Genomic DNA, 13029 nt, shown 5'->3' with positions numbered 1-13029 from the left:
CAACAAAAGTAAAATCTTGCTGTACTTGTTTATGTGCCCTTCTTTGTGTCCCAGTAGATACAAGTTATCGTCAGTATACCAATAATCTAATTGTACATCAATCACTCAGTGTATGGGGCTAATACAGAAAGCACTTCAAGGCAGAGAAGCTTTCATCTGTTGCATCTCTGGATGATGATCACCTTTTTCTACCCTCTCAAAACTACACAGTATTTATTCTTTGGAAAACATCCAGGATTAAAACACTTATAGATTTGTTTATAGATAAGGTCTTTGCATCTTATGAACAATATGCTTCAAATTTACTGTAACTTCCCATCAGCACAATTTTTACATTATTTTCAAATCAGAAACTTTGCTAAAGGAACCTACCCAATTGTCCACACTTCACACCCATTTCTGTTCCAGAAGATACACTGATCAGTCTTGAAGACTCTAGACAGCATCTCAATAAAATTTAAAAAACAATAATCTCTTCTTTTCAAAGGTGCTAGAGTACAGTTGGGAGATGATCTTTCATTTAATTTCTCAAAAAATGACTATTGTTGGTCCAAGAGATTATGATATGCTAATGCCCACCTGAGAAAGTAACCACGGAACACACTGCCTTTTTTTTTTTCTATGTATTGTGCCTACGCGACCACACAGTCATACCCGAACTATTCCGAAGCAACATTTGCACTGATTTGTGCTTTTTGTATCTCACACCCTCATACACTTTTATTGTAAGAGCATTCCTTATTTACGATGGAGTGTTCGATCAGAAGAAGATATAAAGCTGGTTTTAAAAAAATTAAGCGTTGCACGGGTGTATAAGTCAGGGTCTGATTTTATGATCGATTTTTTCGGGTTTCAGGACCCGACTTACAGTATATGCGAGTATATACGGTAGCTTTGTTTAAAGTGTCCGTTTTCTTGCATCTGTGCGGCTTGTAGTCACGATATAGCAAAAATCTCAAAGCATTACATAAGATAGAAATCAACATAAATTTCATAACACATTTTGGAGTCACCATTAAATGTGAATTTTTACAGCTTGAATTTATGCAGTTAATTACAATTTATGCAAAAGTATATGCAGCATTACCAAAACAAATTTCATAGTTATAGCCATTCAGTAGTTAAAATATGTACCGTCACTTGAGTAATAAAAAGTAGCTAGAGCTGTGATAAACTAACTCGAACCCTGGTTATGTTAGTTTGACATATATTGTATTAGAAGACCCTATTAACTTTATCTTTCAAATGTCTTTTTTGTCACAAAACGGTAAGTGAATAGTAGGCACTTATCATTAACTTCAAACTGTAGGCAAATTGTTGTAAGTAAGATTTTGTTCTGTTCTATACCCTCTTTCTGTCTGAACTTACACAACCCAATTGATTCTTTCCTTTGTGTCCCTTTAATCATCTTCTTGAATTTAATACAAGAGTATACACCTCAGAAGGGTAGCTCTGGGTCATACTTCCTTATCTTATATTTTCTTTTTCTGTAATGTTCAGATTGTTTATTTTAAATATATTCTTTACCTTGAAAGTTATTATTTTATAATAATTATTAATATATTTTATATTTTCTTTAGCTTCTTTACCTTTTCCTTGCATTTGTATATGGTGGCACATCTCTAAAAAATTGTTTTCCTAGCAGACTGACAAAAATCCCTCTTTCTTCTAAACAGTAGTTTGCTGTGCTTTATATCTTGCTAAAACGTTAAACGTTGGACAATAAATACTGGTTTAATGACCTGTGAAAAGAGTGTTTTACAACTTTTCACTTGAATATTCTATTCTTTCTGCTAATAACATTGTGATATGCAGAGGAAATCAGAATAAACACAAAAAAATGGAATGGAAAAAATTATTATTTACTTTGAGACCACTATCTGTAATAGGTACTTAAACTTGCATTCATAAGCCAGATTCACAAAAATTTAATAAAATTATGTTAACTGTGGTTTGTATTAGTTTTTCACAAAGGAGTAAGGTTATACAATGATAAATACCAATTAGTGTCTGGGGAAAATAAACTTCATGTTCTAAGCCAAGGTAAAGCTGGCTAAATATCTGGAGTAAATAGATGTTAGATAAACTTGAATTTTTTTGCCTGATACAAATTAGAACATTGTTAACATTGAAATTCATTGTTTTGAAGAATGAACACTTATTGGCTTTTTTTATATTTATATAAAAAGATCTAGCTTGCATGTACAAGCTTTTTAGCAGAGTGCCAAATGGCCTGAAGACTATGTGTGAGTGTATGAGTTCATACCTACGGGAACAAGGAAAAGCATTGGTTTCAGAAGAAGGAGAAGGCAAGAACCCTGTGGATTATATTCAGGTAACTGCAGTAAATCAGTTGTTTTGGTTTTGAATTGGGGACGTTAGAGTAATATGACCTACATGTTAATTCAGTGCCTCTTATAATGTTTGGATCTAACATTTTATTTTTTATCTTTTATTTTAATATTAGGGTCTTCTGGATCTGAAAAGCCGGTTTGACCGCTTTTTGCAAGAGTCTTTCAGCAATGATAGACTTTTCAAACAGACGATAGCTGGTGATTTTGAATATTTTCTCAATCTTAATTCCCGATCACCAGAGTATTTATCTCTATTTATAGATGATAAATTAAAAAAAGGTGTCAAGGGAGTAAGTATATATTTTTCTTACTTAAAGTAAAAAAAAAAAATTATAGATACATCTGCAAAACAATAGGAAAACAAAAAAGGATAAGAGCCATACAGTAGTTTAATTAAATAAGAATATTACAGCTGTTATAAGTGAGAGGAGGCCATTCAGTCTTATTCTGTAATGTTTATTACAGTTATATAACAGGTTTGTAAAATACCAAAATCTTTTTACCTGTTCCATTTTTTTCTATTTAAACTGGCAGCACATTTAACAGGCCTTCTAAAATCACACTGCATAAGTTGTGCAGTAAGCAAGGCCATAATTTGATGAAATGTGTTTAAGAAAATTTATTTTGATTAATACTTATCATAACTGAAAAAATTTTAGTTTCCATCAGTTGGCAACATTGCCTTTAGTGTTCATGGCTTTTGTCATGTATTGTCTTTAACAGTAAATTGACACTTTCTCTCTAGCTTACAGAACAAGAAGTGGAGACTATTTTGGATAAAGCAATGGTTCTGTTTAGGTTTATGCAAGAGAAAGATGTGTTTGAGCGGTATTACAAGCAACACTTGGCGAGGAGACTACTTACTAATAAAAGTGTTTCTGATGATTCAGAGAAAAATATGATTTCAAAATTAAAGGTAGGTTTTTTTTGTACAAAAGATATGTATTAGACTATATTTAGGTGTGTGTCAATTTACAAGTGTATATTTGTTTTAATGACTGATAATGTTTTAGAAAAACAAAAGGCATTAGAATAATTTCAGTATTTTCTTCTGACAGTTGCTAGTAGTAAATATATATGTAAGCATAAATATACTGCACTTTTTATGATTTTTTAGACAGAGTGTGGCTGCCAATTCACATCTAAACTTGAGGGTATGTTTAGAGATATGAGTATCTCTAACACAACAATGGATGAATTTAGACAACATCTACAATCTACAGGGGTAAGTGAATGTTATCATCTTGAAATCTATCAAAGTTCATTTTAAGTAAATTTGTATTTATGATTTTAAGCTAAAAGTTATTACTCAGCATCCAACAACCTGATGAGAATGTAGATTATGTAAAAAAAAATAATACAAAGTTTATTAAAGAGCTATATGTTAGGACTCTCATAATGCACTTTTTAATTATCGGCTGATTTTTTAACATAGTGACATAATCCATAGGTTCATAGTCATCAGTTTTAATTCTGGGCTGGGCCCCATACGAAGAGTTTTAGGATGTTCTTGTGTCTAGGTTTCTAGCTGTTGACAGCGTTTTTTTGGAAGCTTTAAATTGGCCAGTATATGAAAGTATGGACATTACTAGCATCGAGTGTTGTTTTGAAACACCAAAAGAGAAACCTGTTCAGATTCATTCATTTGTAATGATCAGAAGTGAGCTCCTGAAGTTGTGGTAGAGAAAACTTTAGTATTTAATGATCTTTATATTAAATAGTTTCACAGTGTTTTGCCATAGATTATATTTTTGTGTATGTGTGTATGATTATAAACATATATAAACTTATCCTGATAAATTTAATTTTGCCTTGATTTAATTTTACCAAGGCAAATTTGAGCAATAGTGGCAAAGTCTAATAGAGACAAACTAGGACATATTTTGAATTATGGAACTTGTTGACAAACACTACAGTGGATTTAAGAGTATATTGCATACAATGCAGGACAAGTTCATCTTAAAATTTCTGAACGTTAAGAAATGAAGTGGAATCTCTAGTAGGTGAATTAAAAGTTAAGAAATTGCAAAAGAAAAATCAGCTCTATAATAATTACAAAGCAGTGAGCCATGGAGGCATAAGAAAAGTGATTAAAACAAATTACAAAAATTAAAGGCAGTTAGAGAGGAGTATTCCAGAAAATGCAAAAGTTGACAAAATGGATTCTTTTAATATTTTAATAATAAAAGAATAGTCAATGTGAAGCTTATTTAGTACAGAAAATGTGAAATGAAATATACTGAACACAGGGCTTCAGACTCCAACTAAAATGGAGATCCATGAACAGCATTCCACTAAAGGCTGGTTTATACTTCATGCATCCCCTCACTGGGTGTGAGGAACGCAGACTTGGAGATGCACCCACGAAAATATTTCTACCTATAATGGTGTGTCTAACATGGCAGCTGTATATTCCAAATTGTGAATTTGAAGGAGAGGCTGGTTACGCTCGAGCTAGAATAATGAACAAAGTGCTGAATAAGACACGTCATCAAATCGCAAGGAAGAAAGGCAAAACATTCAAAATTCATCTGCCCATCATGGAAGTCCCCTGTTTCTGTGCCCCAAGGAATTCACTTGTTCCTTCTGACTTGGCTCATGCATTCTAAAGTGCGATTATCACTGATCTCCTTGTGTTTGCACATGTTTACTTGCCAATTTGCTTTTGATTTAATGTATGCTCCATACAAAACGCCGGACTGTCCATCAGTAAACATGCATGTGCAGCAGCCTGTCCACTTGTGTGAATTAAATATTTTTATCAAAAAATCAAAAAAAAAAAAAAAAATCAAACAAGACTTGCCTCTCATGACCTCTCCTTTAAATTTGTGGCGTATTTCACAGCAGGTGTCATTATCCTGTAAAACTAGTTTTCCTGAATATTACATGCACAGATAATCATGGCAGATTAAAACTGATCAAATGTTTTTAAAAAAACAATTCATTCAAATCATTCATTAGTAATCTTTATCTGCTGTGACCATTGGCAATATGAACACTGGGTAGCTAATATAGGCTTTTTAAAGACACTGTACACTATCGGGCTGTCTATTCATAGCTACTGTACCCCTTCATCATATCTCCCATATGGAACAGTTATTGTCATTGCTGAGCCTTTGCTCTAGAAATGCGTACCCCTGTAAGCTGCTTGTAAAATGAACACTGTATAGCTAAAATTGTTCTAAATGTATTTTAAAAGACTGCAGACAGTCTTAAATACCAATTTCACATTGCTTGACCCTGTTCATCCCATCCACAGAAAGGAACACTCATTTCCACAGCTGAACCTTTGTTGTTGAAATGCTCCTCTGTCTACAAAATGTACACTGGACAGCTATCATTGAGATAAACCTATTTAAAAAGAAAATATTGTCACCTTTTTCTTCACTGTGCAAGTTTGTCCTTCCCATTGGAAGGGATACATATTTCCCCAGCTGGAGCAGCGCTCCTGTCTCCTGCTTACAAAATGAACAATGGACACCTAAAATTCTTAAATGTATTTTAAAAGTTTGATGACTTCAAACAACAGGAAAAGTAGATACAATTACACTCAATGGTCCTCTGACATTCAGTGACACAGACTGAGACTGAATAAAATACACTGTTCTTAATGACTGTTCATAATGTGAAAGTTATTATGAGATTCAGTTGCCCAAATCCTCAAAGAATTAGTTACACATACTTGGAGGTTGGAAAGGTAAGAGACTGAAAGATTAATATTTTGCACATTTGATTGTTTAGCACCTAAATCAAAACTATTGGCTCCTAATTTTTTTTTTTGTTTAGGAGCCGCTGGCTCCTTAAGGTGAATTTTTGTCTGGAGCCTTGGAATAAAACAAATATAAATGTATTTTTCTGTGATGTTTATACATGTATAGAAGTTGATCACTTACTTGTCAGTAGCCACAAGAACCAATAATTATATAGTCTTGTTATTTAAAGAAAGAAGAAGTAGCTGTGCTACTAGCATTAAAAATACAAAAATTGGATGTATCAGACCGTGGATAACATTACTCCAGAATGTGTAAGGGAGTTAATGACTACATATATAAAAAAACTTGTGTTTTTTTAGATCTCATTGGACAATGAGAACGATTGCAATGTTCTTAGTATTTCTAGGTTAATAAGCAAAATAAGTATCGCAGGTAAATTAATGTAAGCAATTATTAAAGACAAGGTTGAGCAATAAGTACACATTTTACTGCTAATCAGCACACTTTTAACCAGGGTAAGATCCCGTTTTTACTTAAATGCTTGAATTCTATCAGGAATCAACAAAAGCATTTAAACAGAGAAGTGCATGTGAACATTTACAGAAAGCTTTTGATACCAAAAGAAGTGAATGAATAGCCTTAAATAAGTGGAAGTTTAAGGCATACTATGTAGATGGGTGTAAATTTAGCTGAGACACAGAAAGGAAAGGGTTATGGTAAAACATAACTTTTTAATGTTAAACATTATATCCCTCAGAAATCACTGCTGAACCCACTGTTCTTTTTTAATTTACACAAATGATCAAGATAACCAGCTGGTTAGTTACATTCTTAAGTTTGCTGAATACACTAAATTAACAAGAATAGTATATACACCCTACTGCAGAAGTGTCAAACTCAGATCTTATAAGGCATCAGAAACAACAAGTTTTGATTACAGCCACCCAATCAATTTAGAAGCAAATTACTGCTGATAATTGAACATGTATATTTTGTCTTAATTTTAATTGACTTTTTATGATTCAGAACCCTTGGGTTTTTTTTTTCATTTAAAAACTTAATCCAGAGCAATAATGAGATGTAATGTGAACTAATAAATGACCAGCTAACTTAATTTCAGTTGTACCTGTGTCCCATCCTACAATACCCATTTCAATAAAATATTACAAAGCATTAAGTGACGTTCATAGAGATAATGTCTTATTCTGGTCCACAAAACATTTTAAGGTGATATATTACATAAAATATTACATATTACAAAAAAGGTAAAGCAGCACTGTGAGGAAAATCTGAAATAGATTAATCTTTTTCATTTAAGCATGTAGAGAAGACATCATTCAGGTTTTAATTATGCAAGGAATTGGCACAGTGAATTGCAGCTCTTATTCTAAAATTAATTTTTTTCATCTTAAATTTCTCACAGATATTAGAAACATTCTCTTCACTCAGCGGTCCATAGATTTGTAGCATAAAGTACCAGTTAGGTTAGTAGATAGTTGTACTTAGAGAGTCTACAATACCGAATAATAATTTACGAAAGTTGGGTGAATAGAGTTGATACAGTGCCCTTGGTAATGTTTGGAACAAAGACATTTTCCATGAATTACCCATCTGCACTACAGTTTGAAATTACTAATCAAACAATTCAGACATGATTAAATTGGACATTCCAGACTTTAATTTAAAGGTTGTTGCCTACATTTAGGTCACACCATGTAGAAATTACAACAATTGTTATACGTGGTCCTCCTATTTTAGGGCGTCATAATATTTGGAACAGTTGGCGTCCCAGGTGTTTGTCATTACTCAAGCATGTTTCAGTGCTTCATTAGTGCAGGCAATAAGATACCTAGGCTGATTTTTGCTCTTTGGAGTATGTAGTTACTGTTGTTTAACATGAGGACAAGAGCTGTGTCAATGAAATTCAAAGAAGTCATTATGAGGCGGAAATCCAAGAGCAAAACCATTTGAGAAATCGATAAAACCTTAGGATTGGCTAAGGCTTGAGGACTATTGTCTGTAATTCCATTAAGAAAAAGAATGCAGTAATTGCAAAGGGACTAATAAGCCCAGGAAGACCTACTCTGCTGATGACAAAATAATCCTCACTATGGTAAAGAAAAAGTCCCAAATGCTTGTCTGACAGATCAGAATCAATCTTCGATGGCAGATATGTATGTGTCAGAGATTACTATCTGCAGAAGACTTCATGGACAGAAATACAGAGGCCACATGGAAAGATGCAAACCATTAGTTAGCGACAAAAACAGGATGGCCAGATTACAGTTTGTGAAAAAGTGCTTAAAAGAGCATGTAAAATTCTAGAAAAAGGACTCGTGGGCAGAAGAGGCAAAGATGAACTTGAATCAGAGTAATGGAGTGTGGAGACGAAAAGGAACTGCTCAAGACCGAAAGTATACCACCTCATCTGTTAAACATGGTGGTGGAAATCTTATTGTTTGGGCATGTATGGCTGTCACAGTTACTGTCCCACTTATCTTCATTGATGATGTAATTGCTGATGGAAGTTGCACAATTAATTCTGAGGTGTATCGAAACATCTGCTCAAGTTCCAGTAAATGCCTCCAAACTCATTGGACGGCACATCACCCTACAACAAGATAATGATCCCAGAAGTACTACTTAAGGCAGCACAGGAGTTTTTCATAGCTAGAAAATCAAAAATTTTTGAAGGCCCAAGACAGTCACCCAGTTTAAATCCAATTGAGCATATCTTCCATATGCTGAAGGAGAAACAAGCCATAGTTGATGAAGGCTGCATTAGAGGCTTGGCAGAGCATCACAAGACAAGATACTCAATACCTGGTGATATTTATAAATTGCAGACTTCAGTCATTGCATGCAAGGGATATGCAACAAACTACAAAATATGACTGCTTTTATATATCTACCATTGCTGTATTCCAGTTATTATGGTGCCCTGAAATGGAGGGGACAGTTTATAAAAGTGTTGTAATTTCTGCATCATATGACAGAAATGAATGCAAATACCCTTAAATTAAAGTCTGCAATTTGCAATTTAATCACATCTGAATTGATTGATTTGTAATTTAAAGTGTGGAAAAGAATGGTAAATCATGGAAAAATGTTTTTTGTCCCAAACATTATGGAGGGCACTTTATGTTCTTACAAACTGTAGCAAACTCAATCTAATAAAGTCAGTTTGATGATGGATTGGCTTTTTTTTGTATTGACAATCAAAAGAATGTTCAGAAGTACCATAGACAAATGCATTGAAGAATAATAAAATGTTACTGTTAAATCTGACATTCAGTGGTTTCCTTGCCGATATCAAGTACAAAATATGAAAAAATGTAAGAAGCACCAGAATCTAATCAGAAGATAGCATTACAATATGTTTACCCTTTGTTCAGAAATGTCCACCCTGCGTTGAGCCTAGTGCCTTAACTGAAGCTTGTCTAAGATTGATAGATTTTGAAATGAACGAATGAATGTACAGGCAAAATAATGCACAGTCATGAGAATTTAAAATTGACAAGATGTTTCTTTTTTAGGTTTCCTTAAATGGAGTAGATTTAACAGTACGAGTTTTGACAACTGGTTATTGGCCTACACAATCTGCCACTCCAAAATGCAACATCCCTCCAGCACCTAGACATGCTTTTGAAGTTTTTAGAAGGTATTTTGCTCTATTTTTCTGCATATGCATAAGCTATTCGTTTTCTTTGGATCTAAAATAAAAATTATTACGAAGTAAAAATTCAAAATTTGAAAATATTTGATTTGTATTAGTCCATCCATCCATCCTCTTCCGCTTATCCGAGGTCGGGTCGCGGGGGCAGCAGCTTTAGCAGAGAGACCCAGACTTCCCTCTCCCCGGCCACTTCTTCCAGCTCTTCGGGGAGAATCCCAAGGCGTTCCCAGGCCAGCCGGGAGACATCCCCGGGGCCTCCTCCCGGTTGGGCGTGCCCGGAACACCTCACCAGGGAGGCGTCCAGGAGGCATCCTGATCAGATGCCCGAGCCACCTCATCTGACTCCTCTCGATGCGGAGAAGCAGCGGCTCTACTCTGAGCCCCTCCCGGATGACTGAGCTTCTCACCCTATCTTTAAGGGAAAGCCCAGACACCCTGCGGAGGAAACTCATTTCAGCCGCTTGTATTCGCGATCTCGTTCTTTCGGTCACTACCCATAGCTCATGACCATAGGTGAGGGTAGGAGTGTAGATCGACTGGTAAATTGAGAGCTTTGCCTTACGGCTCAGCTCCTTTTTCACCACGACAGACCGATGCAGAGCCCGCATCACTGTGGACGCCGCACCGATCCGCCTGTCGATCTCACGCTCCATTCTTCCCTCACTCGTGAACAAGACCCCGAGATACTTGAACTCCACCACTTGGGGCAGGATCTCTCCCCCAACCCTGAGAGGGCACTCCACCCTTTTCCGGCTGAGGACCATGCTCTGGATTTGGAGGTGCTGATTCTCATCCCAGCCGCTTCACACTCAGCTGCGAACCGATCCAGAGAGAGCTGAAGATCACGGCCTGATGAAGCAAACAGGACAACATCATCTGCAAAAAGCAGTGACCCAATCCTGAGTCCACCAAACCGGACCCTTCAACACCCTGGCTGCGCCTAGAAATTCTGTCCATAAAAGTTATGAACAGAATCGGTGACAAAGGGCAGCCCTGGCGGAGTCCAACTCTCACTGGAAACGGGCTCGACTTACTGCCAGCAATGCGGACCAAGCTCTGACACCGGTTGTACAGAGACCGAACAGCTCTTATCAGGGGGTCCGCATACGCACAAACAACAGTCAGGACTATTTCCCCCACCAGAAGGCGGAGGGAGGCCACCCTCGCCCACCGGGTAAACCCCAATGCACAGGCTCCAAGTCAGGGGCAATAAGTATGCCCACACCTGCTCGGCGCCTCTCACCGGGGGCAACTCCAGAGTGGTAGAGAGTCCAGCCCCTCTCAAGGAGATTGGTTCCAGAGTCCAAGCTGTGCGTCGAGGTGAGTTCGACTATATCTAGCCGGAACCTCTCGACCTCGCGCACTAGCTCAGGCTCCTTCCCCTTCAGAGAGGTGACATTCCACGTCCCAAGAGCCAGTTTCTGTAGCCGAGGATCAGACCGCCAAGGTCCCCGCCTTCGGCCGCCACCCAACTCACACTGCACCCAACCTCCTTGGCCCCTCCTATAGGTGGTGAGCCCATGGGGAGGAGGACCCACGTTACCTCTTCAGGCTGTGCCCGGCCGAGCCCCATGGGTGCAGGCCCGCCACCAGGCGCTCGCCATCAAGCCCCACCTCCAGGCCTGGCTCCAGAGGGGGCCCCGGTGACCCGCGTCCAGGCAAGGGAAAACGTCGTCCAAAGTTTTTGCTCTTCATCGGAGGTTTGTTGAACCGCTCTTTGTCTCATCCCTCACCTAGGACCAGTTTGCCTTGGGTGGCTACCAGGCATAAAGCCCGGACAACATAGCTCCTAGGATCATTGGGACACGCAAACCCCTCCACCACGATAAGGTGACGGTTCAAGGAGGAGGATTTGTATTAGTTTTAGTATTAAATATAAAACTATACTTACTATATTTGTTTAATAGTATAGGACCACAACTTTATGGTGATTTAAACTGTTTGTAACTTTTGATTATACAGTTAACATTTGTTAGTTTCAGGAATGGTACAAAACGCTTGAATATGAAAAATGCATATTTTATTCTTGTGAAATATAATGAATCATTCCTATGTATGCCATGCTTTTTTTCTTTCTTACAAACCTATGCGTCTTATAAAACCAAAACAATAAATACTTAAGTGTATCATTAATCATCAGGTTTGCAACTAACTTTACATTGTTAAAGATATGAGAAGCAAGCAAGCTATAATGCAGATCTTCCATTTCATATACAGTACTGGTCAAAAGTTTTAGAACACCACAGTTTTTCCAGTTTCTCTTCAAATTTAATCGATCTCAGTCTCTACTGTGGAGAGGAGACTTTGTCCACAGACAGTGTTTCAAGTCCCAGTTTTTTCCTTTAAGGAATGGCTTTCTTACTGCCACTCGCCCTGTTAATCCTGCAGCACAAAGTCTCCTCTTCACAGTAGAAACTGAGGCTTGCTTTTTTCACCCACTGTTAAGCAGTTCTTGAAGCTGTTGTGCTGTAAAGTGCCTATTTTGCAAGTGGTGAATTTTAAAAACCTGTCTTCTGATTGTTGTGATTTTGGTTCTGCCAGATCTCTTCATATCAGATGAGACAGTATTTGCTGATATTTTTTAATTTTTATTTGTCTCTAAATGAAAGGATTATTATCTCATTTCATTTGTTAATTTCCATTACCACTGGAATGTTGTCCAAGTAGCATTTCAGAGGGTGCAGTAACACAGTTTGTTCCAACTCTGCTTTAAGGCAGACAGGGGGTTTTTAATTAATCAACAGAAGTTAAGTCACTTGTGCAAATTGTTTGCTTCAACTTGTAAGGTTTAATTTACTGTAAATGCTCCAGAATATCTGTATGTTGGAACCTATTAGTAGTTCCATGAAGAAGGCCCATTTGTAATATTCTGGTATTTCCTTTTTTTCAAGATTAAGTCTGTGGGTGTTTACTGCTTACCCTTTCGCCATTTTAGATCATCCATTGCAGTTCATCTGATTAAATTTGAAGATAAACTGGAAAAACTGAAGTGTTCTAAAATTTATGACCAGCAGTGCAATTTTCTGTAGCTTCTTCAGTCATTAGCATTAAAAAAGAATGAATCATAATCATGCACTTATTTTTATTACAATTATGAATAGTGATTAATTAGTTGTTTAATTTCATCTTCAGCATAAGACATTGTGCTATTAGGTAAATGTGGATAGTTTATTATATTTTGTAGTATATTGGTATTGGGGAATGCTGTGTAACCTCGAAAAAATTCTAAACGAGTTGAATGCACACAAATGAATGACACTAGTCATATGAATTAATTCATATTGTT

General features: G+C 36.6%; 1 protein-coding gene across 1 annotated transcript in view; it reads left to right on the top strand.

Moving 5' to 3' along the window:
* Positions 1-13029, top strand: part of cul3b (cullin 3b) — a 122590-nt gene that overhangs the window by 82945 nt on the left and 26616 nt on the right. The window contains exons 7-11 of the mRNA XM_039756147.1: positions 2190-2335; positions 2468-2644; positions 3100-3270; positions 3472-3579; positions 9604-9728. Coding sequence (XP_039612081.1) covers positions 2190-2335; positions 2468-2644; positions 3100-3270; positions 3472-3579; positions 9604-9728 — 727 coding nt within the window. The remainder of the gene's footprint in view (positions 1-2189; positions 2336-2467; positions 2645-3099; positions 3271-3471; positions 3580-9603; positions 9729-13029) is intronic.

The sequence above is a fragment of the Polypterus senegalus genome, chromosome 1 (genome assembly GCF_016835505.1).
Source record: "Polypterus senegalus isolate Bchr_013 chromosome 1, ASM1683550v1, whole genome shotgun sequence".
NCBI classification, from domain to species: domain Eukaryota; kingdom Metazoa; phylum Chordata; class Cladistia; order Polypteriformes; family Polypteridae; genus Polypterus; species Polypterus senegalus.
This window is presented reverse-complemented; position numbering and strand designations above follow the sequence as displayed.